General features: G+C 42.1%; 1 protein-coding gene across 2 annotated transcripts in view; it reads left to right on the forward strand.

Annotated features, from left to right (window-relative positions):
• RASA3 (RAS p21 protein activator 3) overlaps window positions 1–26,910 on the forward strand; it is a 178,657-nt gene that overhangs the window by 90,125 nt on the left and 61,622 nt on the right. For both annotated transcript variants that reach the window (XM_084844550.1, XM_084844549.1), the window contains one exon: window positions 13,401–13,477. In XM_084844550.1, the coding sequence (XP_084700676.1) occupies window positions 13,401–13,477 (77 nt within the window). The remainder of the gene's footprint in view (window positions 1–13,400; window positions 13,478–26,910) is intronic.

Below are 26,910 nucleotides of genomic sequence, written 5' to 3' on the forward strand. Positions count from 1 at the left end.
CATTTTACATTGTGCTTAGAAATTGACTGGAGGCAGTGCAGCTCTTTAAGTACTTACATGTACTTGTCAATTGTACGTGACAATAAGCATCCTTTCATCTGAATGCTCATGCAATTTTTTCCTAGAACAGCCTTCCCTGACATGGTGCCCTCCAGATGTGTTGGACTACAGCTCTCATCATCTGCTGGCTGGGAACAACACATCTGGAGGGCAACACGTTGGGGAAAGTTGTCCTGGAACATTGCCAAGAATCACATCATACCCAGAGATTTTGTCCTGTTTTGTGAATCTCCTTTCTGGGTATTGGCAGAAGGACAGTCTCAAAGTGGAGGTCCTCCTGTAACCAGGAGGCAGGAATTTGAAGTTGACCCTGACTTTAACATAAGGAAGGGGGCTACCTACCCCCAGTCTGGAAAATCAGAATGTTTACATATCAGACTTTTAACAGGAAGGGTATAAGCAGAACAACATAATGTATCAAGAGAAAGAAACCTATCCAGGAATCTATAACAGACAGAATCAGACAGAGTGGGATGGAATATCCCTCTGCCCATACCCAGAAAGAAGCTTCACCAGATAACATAAAGGCTTAGTTCTGACGTAATAATGAGGTCCAAAGTTGGGAATATCAAAACAAGTCAGGATGTGAAACCATAGTTTGATCCTGGCTTGTTTTCTCTAACCATAGTTTAAACAAAGCACTGTTTCTTGAATTCAGGTGGTTTGTTTTACATCAGATTGTGTCAGCTTCCAGTGTCCTCATAGAAACATGAATGAGGAGGAGGGAGCAGCCTGCTTCAGCTGCTGTAGAACAATGTAAGACAGGAAGTGGAGCTCTGACTTTGGGGACAGTCTAAAAGTCAGAGATTTCCTTAAAAGGTAATAGTTCATTTATGGCCCTAGTAGAGGATTTCCTGTACAGTTTCAGAACCTGCTCAAGGAAAGGAATATCTGAGTGAGTTACCATGGCATTAGAGAGGGTTTCACCTCCCTCAGATTGAAATTAAGAACAGAGATGGTACAGTTGAACAGGGTGGGCTAAGCTGCCCAAACCTGCTTCTTGGCTGAGGCAGGAACAGCCTGGGAGTAATGATCCCCCTCCCTTGGATTAAAGGTCAGTTTCAACTTCCTGCTTCCTGATCGTGAAGAAGGGGGCTTCTCTCTCCCAGAATGCCGGCCTCTATCCAGAAAAACAGCAACATTGTTATATTATTCTGCTTGTAATGTTATCTGGTACAGATGCAGGATACATAAATAAGCTAATTTATATAAACATCTACACAAATTTATCTCTCTTCGTATCCTGAAGGCTAGGAGTATATAACAATACATTAAAAATACAAAATCCTATTTAGATTTAAATATCCTTATAATTAGCATGAAACAATACTAAAACAATACAGATTGGCCCTGGGATTTGCCTTCCAGTGATGGAAGGGTTCCTCTCATAGAAAGAGCCTTTCAGGGGTCCCCACACACCACAGATCACTCCAGCAGGGCCCCCAGACCTTCTGTGTAGTTTTTCATGGGGCTGAAGGGGCTGCTGTGGGCAGGAGGGGGCAGAGATGCCAACCCAGTTGCATAGCAGGTTGGATCCAGCTCCATTTATTTTCCATTTGTCCATTGCTGCCCTGGCCTACTTTTTGCCTCCCCTCTATTTGGGTGTCTCCTGCTGTACTGAAATTTAGAGCAGAAGCTTTTTGCTTATGTAATTCTGTAAAGTCCAATGTTCAATTGCCGACTCTATATAAATGAATAATTACTTATCAACTATCTAGGCTCTTTGTTCAAAAAGGCTGTTTAAAAGTGTGTGATGGGGTAATTAATGCACATTAAATGATACCAGATATTGGCCTTAAAATAACTTTAACAGCAGAAGTTTAAAACATACACACACCAATACTAGAGTCTGTTTCCTGTGGGAAATGAAAGTTTCCCTTTATCCTGTGAAGTGAGCCAATATTTATATGGCCCTTGTGTGCCGTTAATATTCACTGTACCATTGACACATATTGAGATTGTGGGAGTTGTTTGTACAATGTTACTTTCTAGAAGACTGCTGGTTATTTATAACTCAAATTCCTTGTTTCTTGTAGCAAATGTTTGTGAAAATTTCTAGTTAATTAGGGACATGAGGTCTAAACACTAATTATAAACACGGTACTATTTTTGTGCAGTCTATCGCTTCCTCCGTTTTTGCTTTGTAAAAGCCAGCTTCATAGTGCTACATTTGGAAGTTGGTGATAAGCAAGTATAACAAGTGACCTACGCTATTTTATTCTTATATTTTATGGTTTTATTTGTATTTTGTGAACTGCCCAGAGAACTCCAGCTATTAGGCAGTATAGAAATGTAGAAACAAACATACTTTTGTACACCATGGGGACTGTTCCTCTTCATTATTTCAGGGGTATACAACCCACAGCCTGTGGGCCACATGCAACCCTCAGCTGCGAGGATTTGGTATCTGTATCAAACAACAGCATTCACCTGCAAAAACGCTGGTGGCTATGTTTCTAGTACAAGAAACATAGACTCTGGGTTGACTGCACACTCTCAGCAGTAGGCTGCAGGCAGTGAAAGCAAATCTGAACCAAGTACTGGCAAGATCGTGGGAAGGGGCAACGTTACTAGCAAGTTCCAAGAGTGATTTCTAAGGTCAAAGCATTGTAAGAAGCCCACATGAAATGTTATCCCAATGGCGCCTTCTCCATTGCAAAATCTCTGACTGTATGCTGTGCAACAACAACAACAACAACAACAAAAACAACAAAAAAGAGGGGAGAGAAGGGAGTGTTTAACCCTTATCCTGCCAGCTGCATTTCCCCTGAAACTTCCCCCAAAGTTGCTAAAACATGCTTCAGCACGCATGGTGGAAAAGAAAAGCTTGAATCAGAAAGTGCGTTCTTGAAATGTCAGAAACAGAGAAAATTGTTATGGGCTTTCCTGTGATTCCACATTAAGTGTTTTTAATAATTTGTTCTTATTCCAGTTTCAACCCTACCAGCAATCAACTATTGCGCCTTTATCCTTTGCTCCTTCCCTTGGTCTGGGATGTCCCTGGCAAACAAAATCAGATTCTTAAAATCCCCAGATAAGCATTAGTTCTACATTCACAGCACTGAAGTCATGGTTATAAATAGAACAGCAATTGGATGCATGACATGGTGATATCCAGATTGATTCACTGGTGATGAGAAGTGCAGATTCTGAAGAACTTCCTGAACTCTATATTTTTGTTATTGGTTCTTGCCTGAGGGAGAATTGCTGTCTCCAATGAGCCCTCATGACTATGGCATATTGCTTTTCCCTTCCCATTGTGGAGATCCCATGAAATCTGGTGTTGTCAATTATTTGTGTCAGCCACCTAGATATGGTGGGTGGAAGAAAGGGAGAAATAGGCCTTTTCACTCTTAGAAGCAATAGGTGACACTATTTTACACAATGCAAATGCTGGCCCTCTCGGATTTATTAGGTGCAATCCTGCAGGCTAGAGTAGCGTGTAGAGGAACTCTATAGGAGTCAGTAGAACGCTTCCCCTCCCAGCTGGGCCACCACTGCTGGACATGCAACATCATAGTCGGGATGTTGATTCCAGACCATGCTCTTCCATGACTCTCCTGAAGGCATCTTCAAGCTCTTTGCCCCCATGCTTTGGCATGCAGACTGATCCAAAGAGAAGCAGGAGTAGAGCCATTCAGAGAAGGCTGGGGAAGAACAAGCTTGTGGATGGTTGGAGTGGGAGATGCTGAAGGTCCAGCCTTGGACTCGTGACCTGGCCACAATATCATACGTACAAGGCACAAGGGAATGGGAAGGTTATGAAGCAATTCCATATGCTACTTTACATGTGCTGGACACCTATGGGATTGTATCTGTTCACACTCATGCTGCAATCCTAAGCAAGCATGCTTGGAAATAAGTTCTTGTCAAATCAATGAATTCCTGAGTAATCTAATGAAACCAATGGGATTTTTGTGATGTTGACTGGACTGTAAGAAAACCCCAAATTGTCATAGGAATAGCCATATACTGTAGCTTCCAGTGATCCATTTTCCTTATTTCCTTTAATGCTGCATATGTGACTGTCCAAGACAACTACTCAAAACCATGTTTTGTAACATGTGTGTGTGGATGTTGAAATGTGCATATTTATATTACTTGGATTACATTTTGTGTCTATGATTTGAATGATATGTACTCTGTATTGTCTGGTAACAACTAAGAATGAAAACTGTGTTTTAGATAGTGTCACTGTTGTTGCGATATGCTTGCTCAACTTATTTATTTGTATCTAGCAGAGAGCTTATTTGAGCAGTTAATCATTTGCACAATTCAGAAAGGCTCCGTGTTGAATTGTAACCACAGACCATGTGAAAGTGAAAAAACCTATTTTCAGTCAAACTGTTCCCCACCCAGGAAACAAAAGGGTGTGACCCATTTTATCTAACAAACAATCGTTCTCACATCTCTTGTTTTCTTAGTTTTCCATAAAGAAAATATATATTAGTGATTACTGCATGTCTATTCAGCTGTAAAATATTTCACATTAAGTATGTAATATGGTCAAGACTGAAATGCTGAAACCTGACACCAAACCTAATTACATAGCCTCTCCTAAAAACTTTGAACCTGACTGTTCAGTTCACTCTAGACATTTGGTATAAGGCTGCAATTCTATGCATGTTTAGACAGAAAAAGATTCTACAACTCCCAGCATTTCCCAGCCAGCAATATTGGCTGGGGAATGCTGGGAGTTGTAGTACTTTTTCTGTCTCGGCATGCATAGAATTGCAGCCTTATACCAAATGTCTAGACCGTACTGACTCAGTGTGGATACTCTTCATCCCAAGCAGCTATTGGGAAATCTATGTTAGCAACCAGCTGTGTTGAGGAGCTGTTTGCTAGCTTCCAACAGCCCACAACAGCAGGTCTTGAACTGGTGCCCTCAGTGCTGGCAGGTAGGTATTAAGCTTGCGCCTCCCCCCTTGGTTTTAGCCAAAGGGGGGAAGTGCAGCGAGACAGGCACAAACACCGAGGAAGCCTCCGTGCACCAATAGACCCAGAGCAGTTAGCTGATACCCCTTGGCCCCCATAAAGGCTTCTTGCTGGTCTAAGGAACAAAAAAAGACCCATTCTTGCTGCTTTGACTTGCATATGGCTTGCTTTCCCCTTCAGCCTTTGCCTTTCCCCACCCAGGAGCCAAGTCTGATAGCTTCATTTCCCAGTCTGCAGTACTGCATTATTATTAGGCTAGTTCTGCCATGAATAACTCAAGACCATCATCCACATTCTGAATCTCTACAGCTCTAGTTGGCAAGTAATTTTAAAAGGGGGGTATCTATAATAATAAAAGAGGATGTGTATCCTCTTGGCACCATAGTGCCAAGACTGTGAAACCTAGACTCCTGAAACTTGGTATGCATACTACAGGGACCCTAGAGGTTATTCAGCTTTTAAAATACATTAAGTATTTTAAAATAATTTTAATGTGTCAGTGTGTTTGAAGCCTGCAGTACCATCTTTAGTCACTAGGTGGCAGACTTCCCTAACCAGCACATAGTTTCACAGTTGACACAGTTGAATCCAGAAAGGGGTAGTCCAAGAGACAGAGTTATATGGCTTCCCCACCCCCCTGCTGTGAGGCAGCCCCTGTCAGGGGATTGGAATGGACAGATCCCTCCTTCAGGAGACTATCGGGGTGAGCCATGGCAGGGGCCTTGCCTGCGAGTGGCTTCATTCAGATGGTGTGGGCGGAATGTGTCCAACTCTTACTGGTGTGTAGTGTACTGTTGCTCGAAGGCTTTGCTGTATCACACTAAGGGTTATTCCAGCACATGTGAAACTGGGTCCATTTGCTAATATTTTACATAAAGCAACAGATGAGTGTCAAGCACCATTGGCAGCACCCACTGACTACCTCGTGCTCCCCAGTGTGGTTTTAGCAGAGTTCCTGCCCACCATCCTTGACTCCCATGTATGAGCCAAGAGACAGGCAGGTAAAAGTATAGACAGTGAACTGAATAAGGAGGGTGCTTCCAGATTAGACCAGGGTGGAGGGGATTAAAGAGCCCTTTGCTTGTGTCTTTGCTCACATGGGAAAAAGTAGCAGAGATACATCATAAGAGAGCTTGGACTTGGAGTCAGGGGCTGTGCTGAGGCCCCGGGGATCTTCAATGAGCATCTGCTGGCTTGTTGTGCATTCCTTGGAAAAGAGGATCCCATCAATTCTGTTTGCCTAGTCAGTCTTCTTTTTTTAATTGGGGGCAAAAGAGAGCAATTCCTTTTCTTATATTGCACCCCGCCCTCCAGAAAATATTTAAAGACTGATGCCTGCAGAGCTGTGAATTTTTTTTTTTTTCCTTTTGAAAGTAGACTCCAATGCCTAGCTGGCTTCAACAAGCAGGATAGTACACCTGCGTTTCTTTGAACCAGCGGTTTGCAGGGGAACTCCAGCAACAGTTGCTGCAGACCACAATGGAGGTTATTGCCCTGTGCCAGGGTAGTATAGCACAGTAGAATGCAGTCCCACGGCCAGAAAACAAGCCTCCTTTAACCACATGGCAGTACTAAGTCTGAAAAATCTGTGGCTCAAAAATCATTACTCAACAATAACAACACTCGAAACAGAAATATGCTATTTGCTAGTCTAGTAACTGAATACATGCCCTCCAACATTTCACAGATGAAAATACCTTGTTTTCATACTTTCTCAGCCCTGCCCTCTCCACTATTGTACATCGTTGAAGGCTCTTTATCATCTGGTTATATGTTGTGTCCATTTATTCTGCAATGGATATGTGGACACCCTCTACCAAAAGGGTGATTGTTCTTTTGCTTAAAGTTATACTAGAAAAATATCATTGCCTTACCATATATTATCAACAGTGTTCTCTCTCTGTCTCTCTCTCTCTCTCTCTCTCTCTCTCTCTCTCTCTCTGTGTGTGTGTGTGCGTGTCTATCTGTCTATCTATCTTTGCAGCAGCGCTGTGTAAAATGATAGGCTATGCACTCTACTGGTACAATAGAGCCAAAATCTATCCTCTCACCTACTCAGAGATTCAACCCTGATCACTGTGGTGTCTTTTTAAAGGAGAAGCCATAGCTCAGTGGTAGAGCACTTGCTTTATATGCAGAAGTTCGAGCCCTGGCATTACCAGGTGGGCCTGGGAATAACTCCTGTCTGAAACTGGAGAGCCACTGCCAGTCAGTGCAGGCCAGGGGTAGGCAAAGTGATGCCCTCTGGATGTTTTGGATTACAGCTCTCATAATGTTTTGGATTACAGCTCTCATAATGTTTTGGATTACAGCTCTCATAATGTTTTGGATTACAGCTGTCATAATGTTTTGGATTACAGCTCTCATAATGTTTTGGATTACAGCTCTCATAATGTTTTGGATTACAGCTCTCATAATGTTTTGGATTACAGCTCTCATAATCCCTGACCATTGTCCATGCTGGCTAGATTTTATGGGAGTTGTAATATAAAACATTTCGGGGGGGGGAGGCAGGTTGCCTGTCCCTAGTGTAGACAATATTGAGCCTGATGGACTAATGGTCTGATTTAGAATCTGGAAGATTCCTAATTATTATTCCTAATTATCCTGAGGATGGAGCTGAACCTGAAACAGTATGTTGGCAGACTGCCGAGCATAAGAGCCTGGGAGACACTTCACCCCACTGTTCTTGAATATTATGCAAGTTTGCGTTAAGAAGCTCAGCCTGGCCCCATGTGGAAGCACAAGTATGAAGGGCTGACCATTCTGGGGGTAATGAGTGAGGAAGCCCAGGCCCAGCAAGTGATTGTCATGAACTTTGGGCCAGTCACAGACTCTCGGCCCAACCTACCTCACAGGGCTGTTGTTGTGAGGATAAAATGAAGGAGGAGGAGGATAATGTAAGCTGCCTTGGGTTCCTTGCGAGAGGAAAAAAGGTGGGGTATAAATACAATAAATGAAATAAAATAAATGAACTTCTGGTCACGTAAGCAGGACAAGACTCAGTGATATCACCCAATTAGCTTATGCTAGGAGGAGGACCACAGTGGGAATGGGGGCACCTTGATCAGGCATTAGGCATGAATGCACACAAACAAAGAGTCACATACCCCCAAGGTGTTACATAAATACTTTTAAGTAAGAGGGTCTGGTAGAGATCTCCATCCCTGAGTGTAGCACTCCAGGAAGGAGTTTTGAACAGGGGAATCCACCCTGTTTTTCTTTCGCTTTGTCTAAAAATATGATGAAAGCCCATCATTCCAGTGATCTGTGCCAGTCCCATTGGCGCTCACATCTTCACTGAAATCATGTTCTGCTGGTTCCCTTCCTATGGTCCCCTGGCTTCCATCTCTGGTGGTTCCTGCTATTCCTACTTGCTCTTGGACCCTTTCATCCTTGCTGAAATTTGCAGCAACTCTAAGGCCCCTTCTCCACAGTAGCTACAGAAACTCCTCCACACCCCAGCTTCATCTTCAGGATGATGCATTTGGGTTATCTGGAAAGGTATCTTTTGAAGTCTCTCCTATCTTTTGGAGGTCCTTTCCCTACAAACTGTAGTCTCCTATGTCTTCCACTTTTCTGTTGTATGATTGTGTGAGTGTTTGGAGAGACTTGTTCTATTTTTGGACCCAAAATTTGGGCGGAAGCCCAGTGACATAAGCGCAGCCCTTCCCTGATGTAGGTGGAGCATATAGTGGTAGCTGTCAAAACCGTAGATGAGTTGAATTCTCATTGATCATCTAACTTCTTGGGTGGATCAGAGCCAGTGAGTGGCAAGGTTGGGCATTTGCTAGGCCCCTAGCACAAGGGGCCCACCATTCCCACAGCACTGTCATAGTCACTTTTGCACACCCCACCTCGTCCAAATTAAGGAGCTTGCTGAAAACACCAGAGCCGCAAAAATCCTCAAGCCAGCAGCACTGAGCTGGATTGCCAAAAGTTATCAGGATAACATAATAACAATGTAGTTCCAGAGTGGAAGAAAGTGGGCCAACCGTCAGCTTGTTGAAGGGTTAAGCGAGGGTTGTTTACCCTCACATAACCCCCAATGGCCAGGTTCACACAAGACGAAAACCCCCAATCGAGGGTCGCATATTCAAACCACACCCAGCACACACCGCAGCTCACCATGGCTTAAATAACCTGCAGTGAGCTCAGCTGTGCTTAGCTCATGACCTGTCAAACTAAGCACAGCTCTTCAACCACAAATGCCCACCACAGGCACACCCTTTTTTTGTTGCCTGCAAAACAGTGGGGTTGTCAGGATCCTGGCAGACCCTAGTAAATGGCTGGTTGGTCTGCTTTCAATCTGGTGTGTTACAACTTGGGCAGGCCTGCTCTATAGCTAGCCAGTTGGAGAGAGGAAGTCTCTATTGTTCTGGGGTCTTCAAATCAGTGAAAGCACAAGGGATTTACTTCCACAGAGTTTGTAACACAAATTCAGTTTGCTTTTGGAGAGTGTCCTTTCACTGAATAGCACTTGAATAGCTTGGCTTGCAAATAAAGTATTGGTCTCTTCACATTCAGTCTAGTGTGCTGCCTTAGCAGCCACTTGTCAATATTTTTCCTGTCTGTTGAGACATGCATGAAGCTAGGGACACTAATCTTTGCTGGTTTCAAGGCCTTTCAGTCAGGCTGTGCACTGCAAGATCCTCAAACTAGATTTATTTAACATTGTCACTGAAGAGCTGTGAGGTCTGAGTATGTCACTGGTTGGCAGCAAATTTAACAGGATAATATTCATTAAACTGAACAGGAGCAAAAAGAGCCAGCAGCATTGGTGAAACAAAAGGAAATGTAGTACCAAATTAAAACACACACATCTTCCCCCCACCCCCAAAAGACACAATCTTAGGCTAAAGCTCAGGATATAGAAATTGATAGTAGTATATAATAGAACCAACCTTTTTCAATTGGTTGTGTTCTTCAGGAACAAGGAAATTTTACAGCATTTACTCCACTGATTTACGGCAGCAATTATAACACACTTTAAGTCAAGGGTGGGGAAACGTTTTCAGCCTGGGACTCGCATTCCCTTGTGGGTAACCTTCCAGGAGCCACATGCCAGCAGCATGCATCCCATTCACACACATCCATGTACCCTGTTCTTCCTTTATTTTCAGCCCAACCTCTTGATCACCCTGTCAGCCCATTATCTCTGCCTACCTATTCTCCCTGTCACCCCATTAATGTCTCAGAACTAATGTTTCCTGGAATCCCCTAGTTTATCTGACCCTGTAATGCCACTACTTTTGCTTTCAGTACTTTTTTTCTACTCATACGTGTTTTCTCAGACACTGCAGAACACGTGCCTGCAGGAGTCTCATATTGCCAGAGTCATGACTCACCAGTCTGGCCTCAGTCCTCTGAACTACAGCAAAACAGCAGTCTCTTGAGTAGGATTTGGTGTACAGTAGCATCACTGAACCATACAGAGACCTACCCTGCAGCCCCCACTAGCTTGGTTTACTGTGAATTTGCCCAGACGATCAACATATTGTGTGAGTTTCAGTTGTAAAGTACACAAAGTTGAAGTAAGCATTTAATTTAGACTTGCATCTTGACAATCCATAGACTTTGCTTTCCCCTGGATTAAAACAGAACAGATTGGCAGAGGGCTGAATGTTGGAATTGACCCTGGTCCACAGAAAATAAGTGAGCCAGTGAACTTGCTTGTTTCAGGGGGAAGCCCTGCATGGTTCTGAGTGCATGTCAGGGGCTTAGTATCTAGCATGCTCCTCCTGCCCAGCCTTTCCAGATGGAAGGCTGGGAGAAGCTTTGGCAGCCCCGCTTCAAGGCACTAGAGGCTCCATGAGATAATGGCTCCCAAAGCACCAGAAACCCCCAGGAGAGGACAAGTCTCAGGAGGAAAGGCCACAGTCTGGATTGGGGTGCAAGGCAAGCTGGAAATTCCCCGTGCCTGCTTAAAGTGAACTGCTGCCATAAGATCTGTGAAAGACATGAGTACAATATTGTCATAACCTCAAGGCTTGGATCACAGACTATAGTCTTGAGACACAGTTGTATTTGTGTGAGATGAGAGATGGAGTGTGTTAGATAGAACTTACACTTTGCTTCTGTTTCCATGTTCTCTGTATACAGGGCCACCTATCGGTTATTTGGAATGTAAACTCTTTATATGTATGGTATGGCGATTAAAGTGGACTCCTGATTTTGACTGAGGACATTAACAACATTTGCTTCCAGTGGCACCTATCTGTTCCTTCAGTAATTCTAATTGTCCCCCCCCCCCGTCCGCCCCCAGTGCCAAGCTTACCATATTTTAAAACTGTCTTTTTACTGAATGTTATGAGATTCTGGGTTAGATCCTGACTTGCTCTTCTGAGAACCGATGAGCTCTTTCTCTTTGCGGAGGGGTCTTTGATCCTCCAGAGGCTTCTGTTGGCAGAAGTGGGGGGGAAGGGCTTTTTTATTGATTTTCCCCCTTCCTCCTGCAGCACATCATGCTACCTCCCATGCTGTTCTCCCTCCAGTGCAGATTTTCTGGGGGTCTATGGGGGAAGGGGAAATTGGTAAAAATTACCTTTACCTCCCCTTCTACCAGCAGGAGCATCTGGTGGGTGGAACCCAGGCCTACGTATATAATTTTGACTTGGTAAATTTGTTGCCTTTATATAAAACCTTTGTTTTGTTCTTCTCTAATCCCTTAATAAATAAATGCAGCGTGGTTGTTTAGTTCATTCTTCTGTGAATATAATTGTTTCTAGTTCTTGTTACTTTTCCTTTATTATCTTAAAGCATGTATACTTTTATAACTTTCTGGTCTAGCTGTTGATTATTCAGATTCTGCATATGCTAGAAATTGAGGCTGCATATCCATTTAATGTGTGTGCATGTGTGTGTTTAAATAAATGTACATATGTATCTAAATATTTGTAATGATCTGGTTATAAAATAAAATTGCAAAACAGTCTGCTGTTCTCTGAGAAGAATGCTTTGAGAGATGCTTTCTTCAGTACTCTGGAGTCAGTTTGAATCAGAGCACCCATGAGAAAATTATTTAATGGGCTGTTGGGTTTCACCCAAGGGCATAATTGACACAGGCAGGAGCATGCTGTACACAGGAGCAGCATTTGATGCACAATACATCCAAACATATCACTGCAGCAGGCATGCTTTAAAGTAAGGCCACACCTGTGTTCTGCAACAGTATTTCAGCAGTAATTATACTCATGTGATGCCATGGCCCTTTTAGCTATTTTCCAGAGTATTCTTTCCGTTTAGATAATTTATTCTATTTTAAAAGGCACAAGTTGATGACTGTAGAATCTCATTTTTCCTCTGTGCTGAGCCTCAGGGACAGGGCCCAAATCTGGCTCTCCTGGGGTACCAATCCACTCCTCTGAGGTTCCCCAGATGACCATGCCCCCTTCCCCTGATATCACTCTTTCCTCTGACCACCAATCATTTTGTGGTTTCCTGGCTTTTGCGCAGTTTCCCCCCCATTCTAAAAGACTAAAATGCCTCTGCTAAGGCTTAGTTACTGGAAGTAAAAGCATTAACCTACAATATGCTGGTCTTTTTTGTCCCACCTCTTTTGCCTTTAGCCCTGCCCACCACTGGAATGCAGTCCCCCAAAACATATCTGAAATTGAATTTGGCTCATGGGCTGAAAGAGGTTCTGCACCCCTGCTATAAAAGCATGGTACTTAAAGTAAGAGTGATGTGACAGTGTGACTAGATTCAAGCAGTTGCTGTGAGCCACAGAGACCCTAATTCAGATTCCACTGCAGCCATATACTCACTTGGTGAATTCCAATATATACTGTACACTGACCTCAGCCATTCCTCCCAGACTAAGGTGTGGGTTGGAACATACCAGTTCTCCCACTTCCAAAATATTCCGGTACAGTTCTTGGCTCAAAATAGTGCTTAAAAATACCTATTTTGAGAGACAGTATATTCAAAATGCATATTTAAATGTGGATTCATGACATGGAACATAAATTGATTTGTCCATCCATAACAGTTATTATGATTACTCCATCAGTGATAATACTGCCTACATAACAGGGCTGTGGAACAGATTTCTAAGCTAATGTATGTGAAACACTTTGAGTACTGGAAATACACTATATAAATGCAAAGCATTGTTGTTATGGTTGTTATTGTTGTTATATTCAGGTGTTGTTGTTACGGTTGTTATTGTTGTTACATTCAGATGAGAGAAATATTATTTAGTTATTTTATCAAATGTACTGTCTCTTCATTGGCCATTGAGTGAAGCTGAATTATGACCCTTGGGGTGGGCAGAACTTGCTTTCTCAATCAATGCCTTATATGGTCTGTATGTGTGACGTTTTTAACAATGACACCTTGTTTTAAGAATTTCATAAATTATATGTGATTTTCATATAGTGCTTTACTATTTTATATTTCAGGGAAAGGTCCATCTAGAGTTGAGGCTGAGTGAAGTCATAACGGACACTGGTGTTATTTGCCATAAGCTCGCTACACGGTAAGATGCTGCACTGATACAGATCTGCAACTTGGTAATATTTACTTACACTGTTTTTACAGCAACTGTGAACATGTAAAAGACAAGTAGGAATACAGTAGTTAAAGATTATGGCCTGGTTCCAAAGAACTCTGGGCCTACCTCTTTGACCCCAGTAGGGCTTTCATTTAGCATTCCCTTAAACAGCAGCCCATGGAAAACTGATTTTGAAACCAGGGAGTGAGTGTTCAAAAACAGTTTGTGTGATAGTGTGGAATATCAGCTGTTCCAAGAAAACATCTACTGGGATAGCCAAAAGTATGTCTTTGGACCCCGAGCGTTGTTTATGAATAAGTTAATTTTCTTCATAAACCACATTATGTAGTCTGCAGGAATATATTTTCCTGGTAGTAAACTTTTTTTGGTAAACTTAAATTGAGTTGCATGAGTTCTAGATGCAATCTGAATTTTACAAGCTACAATAGAAGGAAGATATTCTTGAATAAACATTTTAACCGGCACACAGTCTGATCTTCACCATAGACTACGTAGTGGTATAACTTAGCATAATAAACCATTATACATTATAATGGAAAATTAACTGCCAACATTCCCCACACCCTTATTGACTTTGTTTTTCAAAATATTGGAGGACCTATAAAGTAGGTGTGAGGAACCCTTTATTCTCCTGAGAGCAGCTTTCCCTTGGGGCCAATCTGTTGCAGGGCACAGACCAGTGGGTCCAGAACCAAAAGTGAGTGGGGTTACCCCTTTTTTCTCTCTCCCAACTGCCATTTTTCTCCCATCTCCCTTCTCTCCTTCCCTCCTCTGATAACGGTTCTGAAATCTGAATTAGAACAAAATGGACTAGAATTGTGGTCACAGAAAACCAGAGTTTAAAGTGCTGGCTGAATTCATTCACTGCAGATTTTAAAAAGAGGATTTGTAATATTTTATGTCAAAATGAGTGATGACATCTGTATGTAAAGCACCATTGGGATGGTTGTAAATAGTTTGTTAACGATAAGCAATGTACTTATTTTTGCTTCCCAAACAGTAAGTAGTTTTCCTGTGTTCATTAGCTGAGTGGAAGTTTTGTCTGTCATTTCTTGCTTGAAGCAGTAATTGGGACTTGTAAGTACTCCTGCATGTATGTAGCCTCCTTATGTATGATAAGTAAGAGTCAGACTCCAAGGGAGGGTTCATAACTGGAAGAAAGGAGGCGCCCCACCTCTACTTTTTAAGGCTGTCCATGTGTCACAAATGACTGACAAGGTATATGCCACTAGGTGGTCTAAGATGCTATTTTGTGGGCAGGTACGTGTTTGGGACTTACCGAAAGGCTGTAATTTAAATTGGTGAATAGATTGATTGCCCAGCTACAACTTACAGCTCAAATGCTCCCTCCTCTCTAATGCAAAATAATGAATCTATGAATAATCCTTCCTTTCTCATAAACTCTAGGTTGTTTTTCTCAAGCTGCTAATTTTGGAGCCCATTTTTATGCTGGGGACCAACCTTAACAGCCAAGAACGGGTGGGTTAAAGCACTAGATAGGGTTCAATTATGTTTAGCATGTTATTTTTTGTTTGTCTTCATTGGAGAGGCAAACTGCCATGATTGGGGCCCCTAGTGGCATTACTTTTGCTGTAGAGTCTATGCAGCGTGCCGTGCACCCATCCTTCGCCTCTTCAATAAGATTAGGTGATGTGCGTCTCACAGTAGGAGCCCACAACCTGACTCCCTCCCAGACACCAGGCAAATACTGCTGTGGGAAGAAACCACATAATGGGCTCCTCTCACATGAGCCAGGCCTTCTGTCATTATCCTCATGCTATGGGAGTGGCAGAAGCCACAGCAGCTCCATTCCCATTAGGGCAATGTCAGAATTGGCCCTTCACCTTGGTTTGAAGGGAGGTATGTGTAGGGATTGTATTTCTCAAGTTTGCTGTGAAGTCCACTCAAAGGAGTACCTTGAACAAGTATATATGGTACAGTCTGTTCTAAAGTGTTTTTAGGTCTTGCCAGCATAAGGTGCTGTTTCCCACATTATAATTTAAGAACCATAAAAAGTGTTCCACAAAACGCTAGTATATCTGAAAGCATAGCTACATCTGACTTGTTAAAGGAACATACTTTAAGGTATTACTAGATAATTTCAGTATCAATGCATTCCCGCAAGCTAGTTATATCTATCTATCTTGACCTGATCCAAACTGCTGAGAAGATCCAGTGAACAGACCACAGTCCTCGACAGTAGGGTAGATGGTCAGGATCTACTCAGGCAAGTCCATCAAGTCCCCAGCAGAGCATGTCACCAACCCTTCATGTAGGTCGAGGCTCCGGTTATGCATGAAATTTTGAAAAGCTAGACAATAGTGGCTGCACAGAATTTTGTACATTAATCTTCTGTTGACAGGAGTTGCAGGCAGAAGCAACATGATCCTCTCTCCCAGTGCAACAGCTTATATTTGTTGTTCCCGTTTCTAGTGGAAATCTGATCAAATACATTGAGGATTCTGTTCAGATCCATATTGATGCAGCCTTGCATGTGAAAGCACTGGGTACAGTTCACTGGGAATTGTGTGTGTATGGCCCCACTGAGATGAACAGCAGGTGTGCAACAGCACAGCTATTCTGTTGTGCAGCTGCCAGTCCTTGCAGTGAGGCTTGAGGCCATTTGTGCCTGTACCTTTTAAACTCAAAGTTTATTTGAGACGGGCAGGATTATGAAGCATTGAGGGGAGGATGTCTGAGGTGAACACCATACCTATCCTGAATTCCTAACTAGTGAGCTGTTACTAGTGACTGTGTGTGTCATGCAACCTGTTTTTCTGTTTATAAAAGTCACTAGATGTCAGGAACAAAGCCTGCAGATGAGAATCCAGTGCAGCTTCCATTTCCTGCTTTCTGTTTTCTTCTTTGATCTTCAACTGATTTGAGCGTGAATGGTCTAAGAAGTGGCTCAATAGCCCCTTCACTACTTAGAGTGGGTGTGAGTGTCTAGCACAGATAACAGGAGCATAGGGAAGATAAGCTAGAAAGCAAGTACAATAGGGCAGGATCAAAAAGCAACAGCAATGTGACGTGTGTGTGTGTGTGTGTGTGTGTGTACACACACATAGAGAGATACAGATGCATGCGCGCACGCACACACACAAACACACACACAGACCCCTTCCTTGTAGTGTTTCTTTTTACCAACAAAGGCATCTTTGGGGGCAGTCTTTGATGATAGGACAGTGCCGAGTGCTAACACAACATTCATTGCCTGCACAAAAGTATCATTTTGAGGAAACGTTTAAATATTCAGTTAATGTTTGTTGTCCTGCTGTGAAGTGGAACGACTTCTCCACTACTTCTTCGTGACACTTCATGCCTAATCCCACACTGTGTTCCTATGTTCCCTCTTGTTTTATCTTGCTTCCTATGTCTATTGGCATGGCACAAAAATTGTTGCACTTAAGGCAAGTGAACTTGTTTTCTGCCTGGTTCACAGTAGGTTTTGTGGTGCTTCCTCATCAAGGTTTGGGTTTGCAATAGGGCTGGCTCATGCATGCATATTCATTCTTTAATGCCTGCAGCATCAATATGATATCTTACATGTGTGAATGAGCCATCCCAGGTAGAACTTTCATATCACCTCAAACAAAATGCTTCTCAGTTCACACAGTCACGTATTGACAAATCAAGTGATGTGTAATCTATTACATATTCTCCCCAGTATTTTGGGATGATGCTCTTGTGCATTTCTCCTGACAAATTTTAAAGCATGACTTAGGGATGGTATTGGATAAGGAATCGCCACACATTCATTCTGAAGAGGCAGCCTACTTAACCCCTTGGCACAGCCATGAGGCATGTGGACACAAGTAGGGATGTACGGATTGTGTAAAACCCATTCCGTCTGTGTTTCATGGATTGTCAGGCACCCTTTGTCCACCCATCCATGGACTCAGACTTTTTCTGAGTTTCCGAATCTGTGCAAATGCACATTCATCCAAATCCGCACATTTTCATGCTTTAGCCTATGGGGAAATGCATGGTTTTGGCCAGGTTTTTTTTAATTTTGCATATTTTTCCATAGATGAAATGTGCACAAAATTCAGGAAAGTCAGAAAACCAGTCCGCAGGTCTGTGGGATCTGCCCAGCAGGGGAGAAGCTGGTCCATTGCGGAATCCGTGGGTTGGATTCACAAAAATCTGAACTCATTTGGTTCAGTTTTGGATTTCTCCAACATCCCTAGATACAAGTGCAGGTACAAAATGGGAAGAAGGGAAGCAAAGCTGACCAAAGCTGAATGTGTTACAACAACAGAGTCTCAGCCAGCTATAGAATAAACTGCAGGGCAAGTATGCTGCAATAGCTCCTACCAGGTTTGATCCTAGCAGATTTTCCAGAATTTCATTACAACTACCTCTGCCTTTTTTGGGTTCCAGTACACAGCTCTTTGGGAAAGGACCATAGCTCAGTGGTAGAGCCCCTACTTTGCAAGCAGAAGGTTCAATACCTGGAATCTCCAGGTAGGGCTGGGAAAAGACTCCTGTCTGGAACCTTGGAAATCTGCTGCCAGTCAGTGTAGAGAATATGGAGCTAAATGGACGAATAGTCTGACTCAGTGTAAGGGAGCTTCTTTTGTTCCTAGTACACATCAGCAAGCCACTAAATTCTTGCATATGTGCTATTACTTCTTTTGGGACCTGGTGTGATATTGAGATGGATGAGAGCAATTTCCACAAAAACTTAGCAGGAATGAATTATCAGCACGGAATATATTTAATCACAAAGCACTTACATAGTTAACCCAATGTTAAGTGAGGTGAATTGAAATAGTGCATTTCAGCATTTGCAAAAGGAAATGTATGTAATCTTTCTCTCCTTTTCCCCTCTCTCAAAATCAGTTCATTTAAATAACTCCGCTGAGCCCTGAGGCAATGCTGGCCTCTAGCAGATGTCACAGAGTCCCGTGCACACATTACTTCAACAGCGATTATGAAGGAAAGCATTAGCGATGATGGAAGGTTTACTCTGAAAACACAGATGTAGTTCATCTGTCTACATTCCTAGCGTTTGCCTGATAATTAAACAAATATATTGACTTTTTAAACCATAAATGAACAGTTACCCTTAAGAGAATTATCCCAAGCATAAAGAACTTCCTATACTGGACACTGCTGTAGAAATGGTTAATATAAGAATGATAAGGAGAGCCTTGCTAGTACAGACCAAGGGTCCATCCAGGGCCAGGGTCAAGAGTAGGCACGGTTGGGCACCTGCAGAGGGCCCACACCCTAGCATAGGCCCACTGACAGGAGCCTCCTGGAGTTGCTCCTTCTCTTTCCTGGTTGGGGAAGGCTGACATAGAAATTAATTCTGTAATTTGCAATGCAATCCAATACATGTTTACTCAGAAGTACATAAGTCCCACTGTGTCCAATGGCATTTGCTCCCAGGTAGTCTACATAGGTTTGCAGCCTTAACTTTGTTTTGTGTGACCTGCTTTTGCTTTTATTACTAGTAATAGATGAATGAAGAACCTTTCTGAAAAATCTCCGTATCTCACCTTTGTGGCTCTTTTATATAGGGAGCTCATTGTCTGACAACACTTTTTAAACCTTTCTGTGGCAAGCAGAGATTGTCTGTGCTCCTTTCTCAACAATCAATGGAACTCTAGTCTCTGCAAACTAATATGTGATAACACTGTCTTGCTTCAAAGCACTTTCTATTCAGTCCCATGGAGCAGTAGCAGGTCCTGATCTCTTATTGTATTCATTCATTGGTAATCAAAGTACTGGAAATACATACTTAATCCACTCAAGGAGGGATATTTTCATTAGCTGTTCTTTAGTTGGGATTTACTGAAGAGTCAAAGACCCTTATCAGCTCTTGATTCCTCACTTCCCTTGTTCTCTTTTAATTGTCTATGTACGCACATTGAGATTAAACCTTTATACAGTTTTTATTTGATGTCCAGGAGTAGGCAACATGCTTATGAATGAAGGAACTGGGCGTTAGGAAAGTAAGATACACTGGAAGGCCACAGCTAAAGGATGCATATTTGGTATTGTTCCTTACTCTTTTTGAGACGACCTTGAAATGATCTGCCTTTGGAAAATTTAACTCTACATCACTTTTATCAAATCCATACAACCTGAGTTACAAACCATTAAGTAGTCCGTTTAAAACTCAAAGGTGTCAACTGATGACACTTCTGAAGTGTCAACTGCTTCTTCTCTTGTTCTTCTGTATCGCATCTGCATAGTCTGCAGACTTCTTTTCGGGTGGACATACATCAAGTTTTAAAAGATAATTAAAATTCTTTCTTCATAAATGTTAATCATAAAATGTCAACTTGCTCTCATTTACTCATTTTCCACCAGTTTGATTTTGCTTCAAGTCCTTTTGTGGTATAGTGGTTAAAGTGTCAGGTTAAGACCAGGGCAAACCAGATTCAAATCTCCACTTAGACATGATGCTCATTGAGTGACCTTGGGTCAGTCACCGTCTCTCAGGGTTGTTGTCGGGATAAAATGAGAGCGGGGGCCATGTACCAAGCCCCGAGCTCTTTGGAGGAAGGGCAGTATAAAATGAAATAAACAAATCTGAGATGACTTGTAGGTCATTTCCCCCCAGATACTGCCTTGTCAGACACTGAAGCAGTTGATGAAATGACAAAACCTAAAAAAAACCCAAAGGCACTTTCTTATCTGTACGCCTTTCCCCCTGTATTCTGTTTATGCACATCACCTCTCTCCTGCTGCCATTCAGTGTAAAGGCTTCAGTGGGGTGGACAGCTTTTTCATACAGTCGGGATGCATGTGTGAAACCATGCCTGACACTGAAATGGATGCAGAAGCCCTTGCTTGCTATTTGCACACTGACTTCTTAATACTTAATTTTTAGACCTGTAAAATACAGAGAGATTTCCTTAGAAGAAACCATTGCTTTCCAGATACAAACCATTTAAAAACAATGAGAGGCATATTATCGGAAGCTATGGAAAACAAAGGCCCTCATGTATTTATGTATTATAAAACATTAGGGCTGTAGAGGAACACACATAGTAAGGACAATGATGAATACTTGGGGGGAGGGGTTCGGGGGTGGAATAGGCCTTTTTTCTGTGAAGCCCTCCACTTCCTCACTTAGAAAACTGCACTGTATCCTGTAGACAGACTGACTCATTCATCCTGTCCCTCTAGGCTTCCCACCTCTGCTTGTATCTCATCTCTAGCTCCAACCTACTGCCCACACACTTCCCAAGCCTCCTATCTAATGTTCTCTTCATGTTTTTCTTATGCTTATGATTTCTTAAAATGTTTCCCTTTTTCCGCTCTACCAAATTTATGCTTAAGTTTGGGGAAATACTGCAAAAACAGATGTCTTTCTGTAAACTCTCTCCAAACAAAGAGTGGTTGTATTGGTAAATGCCCCATAAATGGGTAATCAGTGGACATTCAGTTGAACAGGTATGGGTCTCCAAATATTTAGGGAGCCATTTTAATTAATGTACTTCTTGGGCTCAAATCAGCAATTGGTTTAATAGTTTCTAAAATAGATTCATGTTATACAGAATGTTTCCTGATCTAAAGGAGGTAATTTGATCAGTCCAGTTATTAAATTGGGATGAAGGAAGGAAGTTTACTTAAATACTTTTTAAAAAGAAATGTATCAAATATGGGGAGTATAAACTCCAATGTCGAACAGAAGAGATAATATTCCTGACCAATTAAAACCAAAGAAATGGTATTAGTCTTACAAAACTGATCATTTGTGTCAGATATACTTTCAAGAGATGGCATTAAACTCCTTAAGGAAATCTCCTTAATATGAGATTTTAGACCATGCCATCAGCTTTTGTTAAAATGGCAGATATGCAAAAACTCAAAAAGCACAGCAGAAATGAATATGCAACCAGGGCTTAGTTGAAGATATTCATTATATGCTGTATTGCCCTTTAAATAGCGCCCATGGGGAAATATTTTTATTGGCTTTTTTGTCCAATCTTAGGGTGCTGACTGACTAGGAAATAATTGGGTTTTGCTGTCTAATTATGAATAAATTTATTACTCTCAGAGTGACATTAGAGCAACCCTGGCTGTGCAAAAGAAATCCAGACAAATATCTGAAATAGATTGTCGTGTCTTGTTGTGGGGTCCAGTTGTTGTGAATCATTCTGTTAAAATGGTTATGATTTTTGTTCTGTTTTAACTTCTTTTAATCATTACGTTTATATTGCAAATTGTGATGACTTAGAGTCTTAAATGATAAAATCAAGTGATTGGTTTACATCTTGTTCGCATGCTGCTTTTCTTGTGACCAAAGCCTCTTTCCTTTTATCTTCTACCTTTCTTCTTGTTAGGCTCTATGGTGTTACATGCCAAGCAGGAGCCTTTCTTCGGTACCTCCATCGTGTTTCTCAAACCATTATTTTATGATGATCACTTTGGATCCAGACCAAGGTAGTCAACCTTGGGTCCCATTAAAATCAGTGGGACAAGTTAGCCATAATTTGACTTAGCTGCCATTGATCTCAGTGGAACTCAGTTCAATCCACTTGATCTTGATCCAACCCACTGTGTTTTGCATTATTAATTTGGCAGATTTTAGTGTGCACACCACTGTATGATCTTTATTTTGCTTGAGCTACTACTGTTTGAAATAAGTATACACTTCTCTTTTACAGGTAGGGAACTATAATTTTTAGAAAAGGGAATGATTGATTTGCTCCTACCACTGATACCTTGTATAGTTTATATATATGACTATCATATTTTGACCTGGTTTTATTCATTTTAAGTGCCAACCCCTTAGCTTAGGGGTTAGCAAACCATGGCCCTCCAGATAGGAACATAGGAAGCTGCTTTATACTGAGTTCGACCATTGATCCATCTAGCCCAGTATTGTCAACACTGACTGGCAGCGGCTCTCCAAGGTTTCAGGCAGGATTCTTTCCTAGCTCTACCTGGAGATGCTGGGAATTGAACCTTGGAGCTGCTGCATGCAAAGCATGTGCTCTACCATCGAGCTGCGGTCCTTCCCCCTACAATTGCCCTATGATTCCCATCATCCCTAGCCAATGGCAAGGGATGGTGGGAGTTCTAGGCCTATCAGAAATGTCCATTTGGACAAACTTCTTTATAACGCTTTCTACTCCCTCTGTTGTCTCAGCCCTTCTTTGTCTGCCATCTTTAGTGTGTGTGAGTGTGTGAATGTATCTTGAGCATTATGTATACATCTGCCTATTCAACGGTTTTTACAAGTACTGGCTGGAAGTTCCAGAGGAGTAAAGAGCACAGAACCTTCCTGGGTTTCAACTGCCTACAGGATCTACACACGTTCCCCATTTGGTTCCACACCATTCTGTACTTGATTCCAACTTTCATATACTTTGCAGCAGGGGCAGGCAACATGCCCGCGGGCACAAATGTGCCTCCGGACACCTTTCTTGGCACCCACCAAGGTGCCCTCCCCCTCCCACTTGTATTTAAAAATTAACACATGTTCTCACCGGCAGCTGGGATTACTTCAAAGCAAAGTGAAGGTCCCCAGCTCCTGCCCTCTTCATATCTCATGTATGCCTCTTGACTAATGATACGGCTCAGAGACATTCTTATGAAATGGAGACGAGAGAGAGAAAGAAAGAGAGAGAGAGATAATGTGTGGGTGAGAGTGCATCTATGGGCGGTGATCTAGAGTGAGAGAGAGAAACAGATGGGAGGAATAGGTTGGCTGGCAGAGGAGTGTGGGGAGAGAGAAAAAGTTTGCCTTCTGTGAAATAGGTTGCTGTTGGCACTGAAAACCATGGGTTCAAAGGAATGGTTTAGTGTGTGGTGGCTCAGAACCCACCTTTGCCTTGTACACAGTTGTTTGGGCAAGCTGCTTGTCCTTTGTGACTACCTACACTTCCCATGGCAGCCATTTTGTGGTGGTGCACACAACAGCTTATCAAATTGCCAAATGTGTCCACAGGCTAAAAGGTTGCCTACCCCTGCGTTACAGGTTGTTGTTGTTTTTCTAAAGCAGCAGTACTTAAATAAACTGTTGGAGGGCTTGTGATGGCTTCATTACTTAGTGGCGCGGCTACATTCATGCTTTGTACTTAGAGTTGTCGCATCTAAAATTATTGAGACAGTATAGTGGTTAGAGTGTCAGACAAAGAGCTCAAATCCTGGTACAGCCACAAAGCTCACTGGGCCAATCACTAGTTCTCAGGTTATCATAACCCAACCATAGGATTGTTGAGAGGTTAAAGGGCCGGGCGAGGCATGTTGCCATAGTGAGCTCCTTCAAGGAATAACAGAGCTTAAATGTAATACATAAATGTATATCTGTTTATGACTGTCTCTGGCCTTTCACTTAAAGAGACAGATTTCCTGTTTGGGTTCTTTGAAAAAAAAATTTTTTTGATGCCCATTATTTTTATCTGATGTAGGTGATGCTGCATAAAAGTCACCAAGGGTAGAGATGGCCATGTGCATTGTTGCTGTGACTCACAAAGAGGCATGCATAATTTATTCTGCATCATTCAACAAGTGTTTCACAACATCAAATTGGCCATAAAGAGCCTAACTGCTCTCACTTAAAAATATGTCTAGATAAACAAGAATCTGAGCTTCTTACGCAAGAGCCAAAGTTTAGGCAGCTATGCCCTCTTCCAGGATACTCCAGTCCATTTCTCTCCTCTCTCCCCCCTTCCATTTTGTTTTTTCTGCCCACCCTCCAGTAGTCAGTCAGCTGTGTACATGCACAGTCCTTGGACTGTGTTTGGATCCCCACTCCTCCTTAGTTTCTTCTTTTCTCTAAAGATTTTTGTACTTCTGCAGCCCTTGGGAGTCCCTCAAGCTTGGTGATGATACCTGCTGCATGGATGGTGATGCCATATTGGCCTCACAAGGATCCACACTCAGAGAAGGAGTTTGCTCTTAGTATATAGGATATACAGAAGAGAAGATTGCGTTTAACAATATATTAGAAAACAAAACGGAAAACCCTTAAAGCTTCCTTAAATGACAATTATACCATTTATATTTTTATATGTTTGTATGAACTGGCTGTTTCAGTTCAGTTCAGCCAGGGAAGGGTAACATCACATATGGCCTCATATATATAGGAGAACCTAGTGGCTGTAGCTCAGTGGTAGAGCACATGCTTTGCATGCATCAGGTCTCAGGTTCGATCCCCAGCATCTCCAGGTAGGACTAGGAAAGAATCCTGCCTGAAACCCTTGGAGAGCCGCTGCCAGTCTGTGTCGGCAGTACTGGGCTAGATGGACCGATGGTCTGACTCAGTATACGGCAGCTTCCTGTTTTCCTATGAGAAGTAGAGGCAGGTCAGACAATAAAGTTGCATGGTTGTAGTGAAATGTGTAGTCCACTTTAACTGGCATAAGGAAGTAGACCTAAAACATCCTTTTAAATATGCTTCAGCCTCCTTTCCTATGGATTTGTAAACTATAAACAAATGCAGCATTGAAATGAGTTAATTATTTGCCACCTTCCAGCAAATGATACTGTCCTGTAACTTGCTGTTCTCTTCTTTGCATTTCCTGCTGTTATCATTACTCTAAAACCACAGTGCCTTTTCATCAGACCAAATCCCTCCATCTTTTCAATATTTTAATAGACTGTTAGCCTAATTAGGATTAGAAATCATTAGCCTACATAACTGCCTCTCTGCAATATTTTCTTCTTTCCTCAGTATTTTCATTTCTGCTAACATTGCACATTCTCAGGTGTTCACTTTCTAGCTTTACACATTTTCCTTGTGTTTGAGGCTGGTTTACAAAAGTGGCTTTTTCCAGAGAGTCCCCCCGCCGCTGCTACCGCCCTTCCTTCGAAACACTAGGAAATTTCTTCTTGTTTTCCTGTTCTTGAATTGTTCTCTCATGCCGAAAATGAGAGCGAGAGAGAGAGAGAATGCATGATGCTAGCAGAAGCTGATTCCAAAGCAGAAGCAACTGCTAGATTTGTGTTAAAAGTTTCACCAAGTCAGTAAATCCTCTTAAGCATCTCTTTGTTAGTGCATGTATGTTCATTAAAATTCTTGACACATCTTCAGTGAAGAAAATGCAATCTGACTTTTTATAGTAACAAGCGGGAATGGAGAGACTTTCTGAATGGTCTTTTAAAAAGTGAGCGAGAGAGAGAAGCTTAGAGCTCTTTCATAATTTGCTCATAAAACAGTTAAGCTGCTAATGAATTGACTGTCTCTCCTAGGACCATATTATGATTGGCAGGTGTTTCCCCCCCGCTTCCTCTGTTAAGCATCCCAGATGGTGCTTCACGATTTCAAAGCATCTTTCTGAGGGCTGCTTCATGCTTTACAGCGCAAGATGGGTCCTTGCAAATCCACTGGAGATCAACCACTCTTTCTCAGTAATATTTGAAGGGTGTTCCTGTGTCTGTCTAAAAACATATGGTAAATAGCCATCCAGCAGCCTTAGACAATCACAGATTTCGGGGGCATGTTTACTACTTGTTTTCATACATGACGAAAGTGGTCTTCACACATTATTGGACACATGGTCAAGCAGCTGCAGCAGAAATATGGGGACCTGTCTTTTCTGTGGCATCGGAAGCAAAGTTATATCAAGAGGAGAACATTAGTGCTTTTCTGTATAAAACAGGTACATATTGTTTTAAAAACATCCACCCCCAATCTAGTGCCCTCCAGATGTGCTGGACTACAACTCTCATCATTCCCAGCCAGCACGGCAGTGGCTGTGGTGGCTGGGGTGATGGGAGTTGAAGTCCAACACATCTGGAGGGCACCAGATTGAGGAAGGCTGCAGTTATCTTCAGATTTCTCACATCTCCGAATTTTGTGATGCAGTTCTTAACTAAAAAAAATACCCAAAATGATTTAAAATACATATTTTAGGATAAAATATATTTATAAAAGTGTATTTTGTGAGAAAATGCATTCAAAAATACAAGTTTAAATCATATTTATATACAATTTTTCATGCATATTATTAAAGAAAAAGAGCACATTCATGCAGAAACAGGAGGGAACAAACATATGAATGAAGATATGCAAAACTGACATAGACCAGAAATAGACTAATCTGTCCATCCTTATTCTCTGGTTTGTGAAGAGGGAGAAGGGTGTGTATGTGTGCACACACAAGTGTTCTCTCTCTCTCTCTCTCTCTTTCTCTGTCCATGGGGAAAATCCCAAGAGTAAGACAACACTGAACAGGTCCTATGTTATGTTCATAGGGAAATATTTAAGCATACTCTTGTATTTCTGCTACCTTAGTCTGCAGTGCAATCTTCCCCAACCTGGCACCCTCTAGATCTTCTGGACTGCAGTTCCCACAATTCCCAGCCAGCGTGATGATTAGGAATGCTGGCTGGTGGGATGAACCTTGTAATCCAGCACATCTGGAGGGCACCAGGTTGGGGAAGGCTGCACTGAATACGTAAGTTGTCAAATACCATTAATTCAT

The sequence above is a fragment of the Heloderma suspectum genome, chromosome 3, assembly GCF_057233095.1.
Source record: "Heloderma suspectum isolate Gila_16-S chromosome 3, 16-S_ref, whole genome shotgun sequence".
NCBI classification, from domain to species: Eukaryota; Metazoa; Chordata; class Lepidosauria; order Squamata; family Helodermatidae; genus Heloderma; species Heloderma suspectum.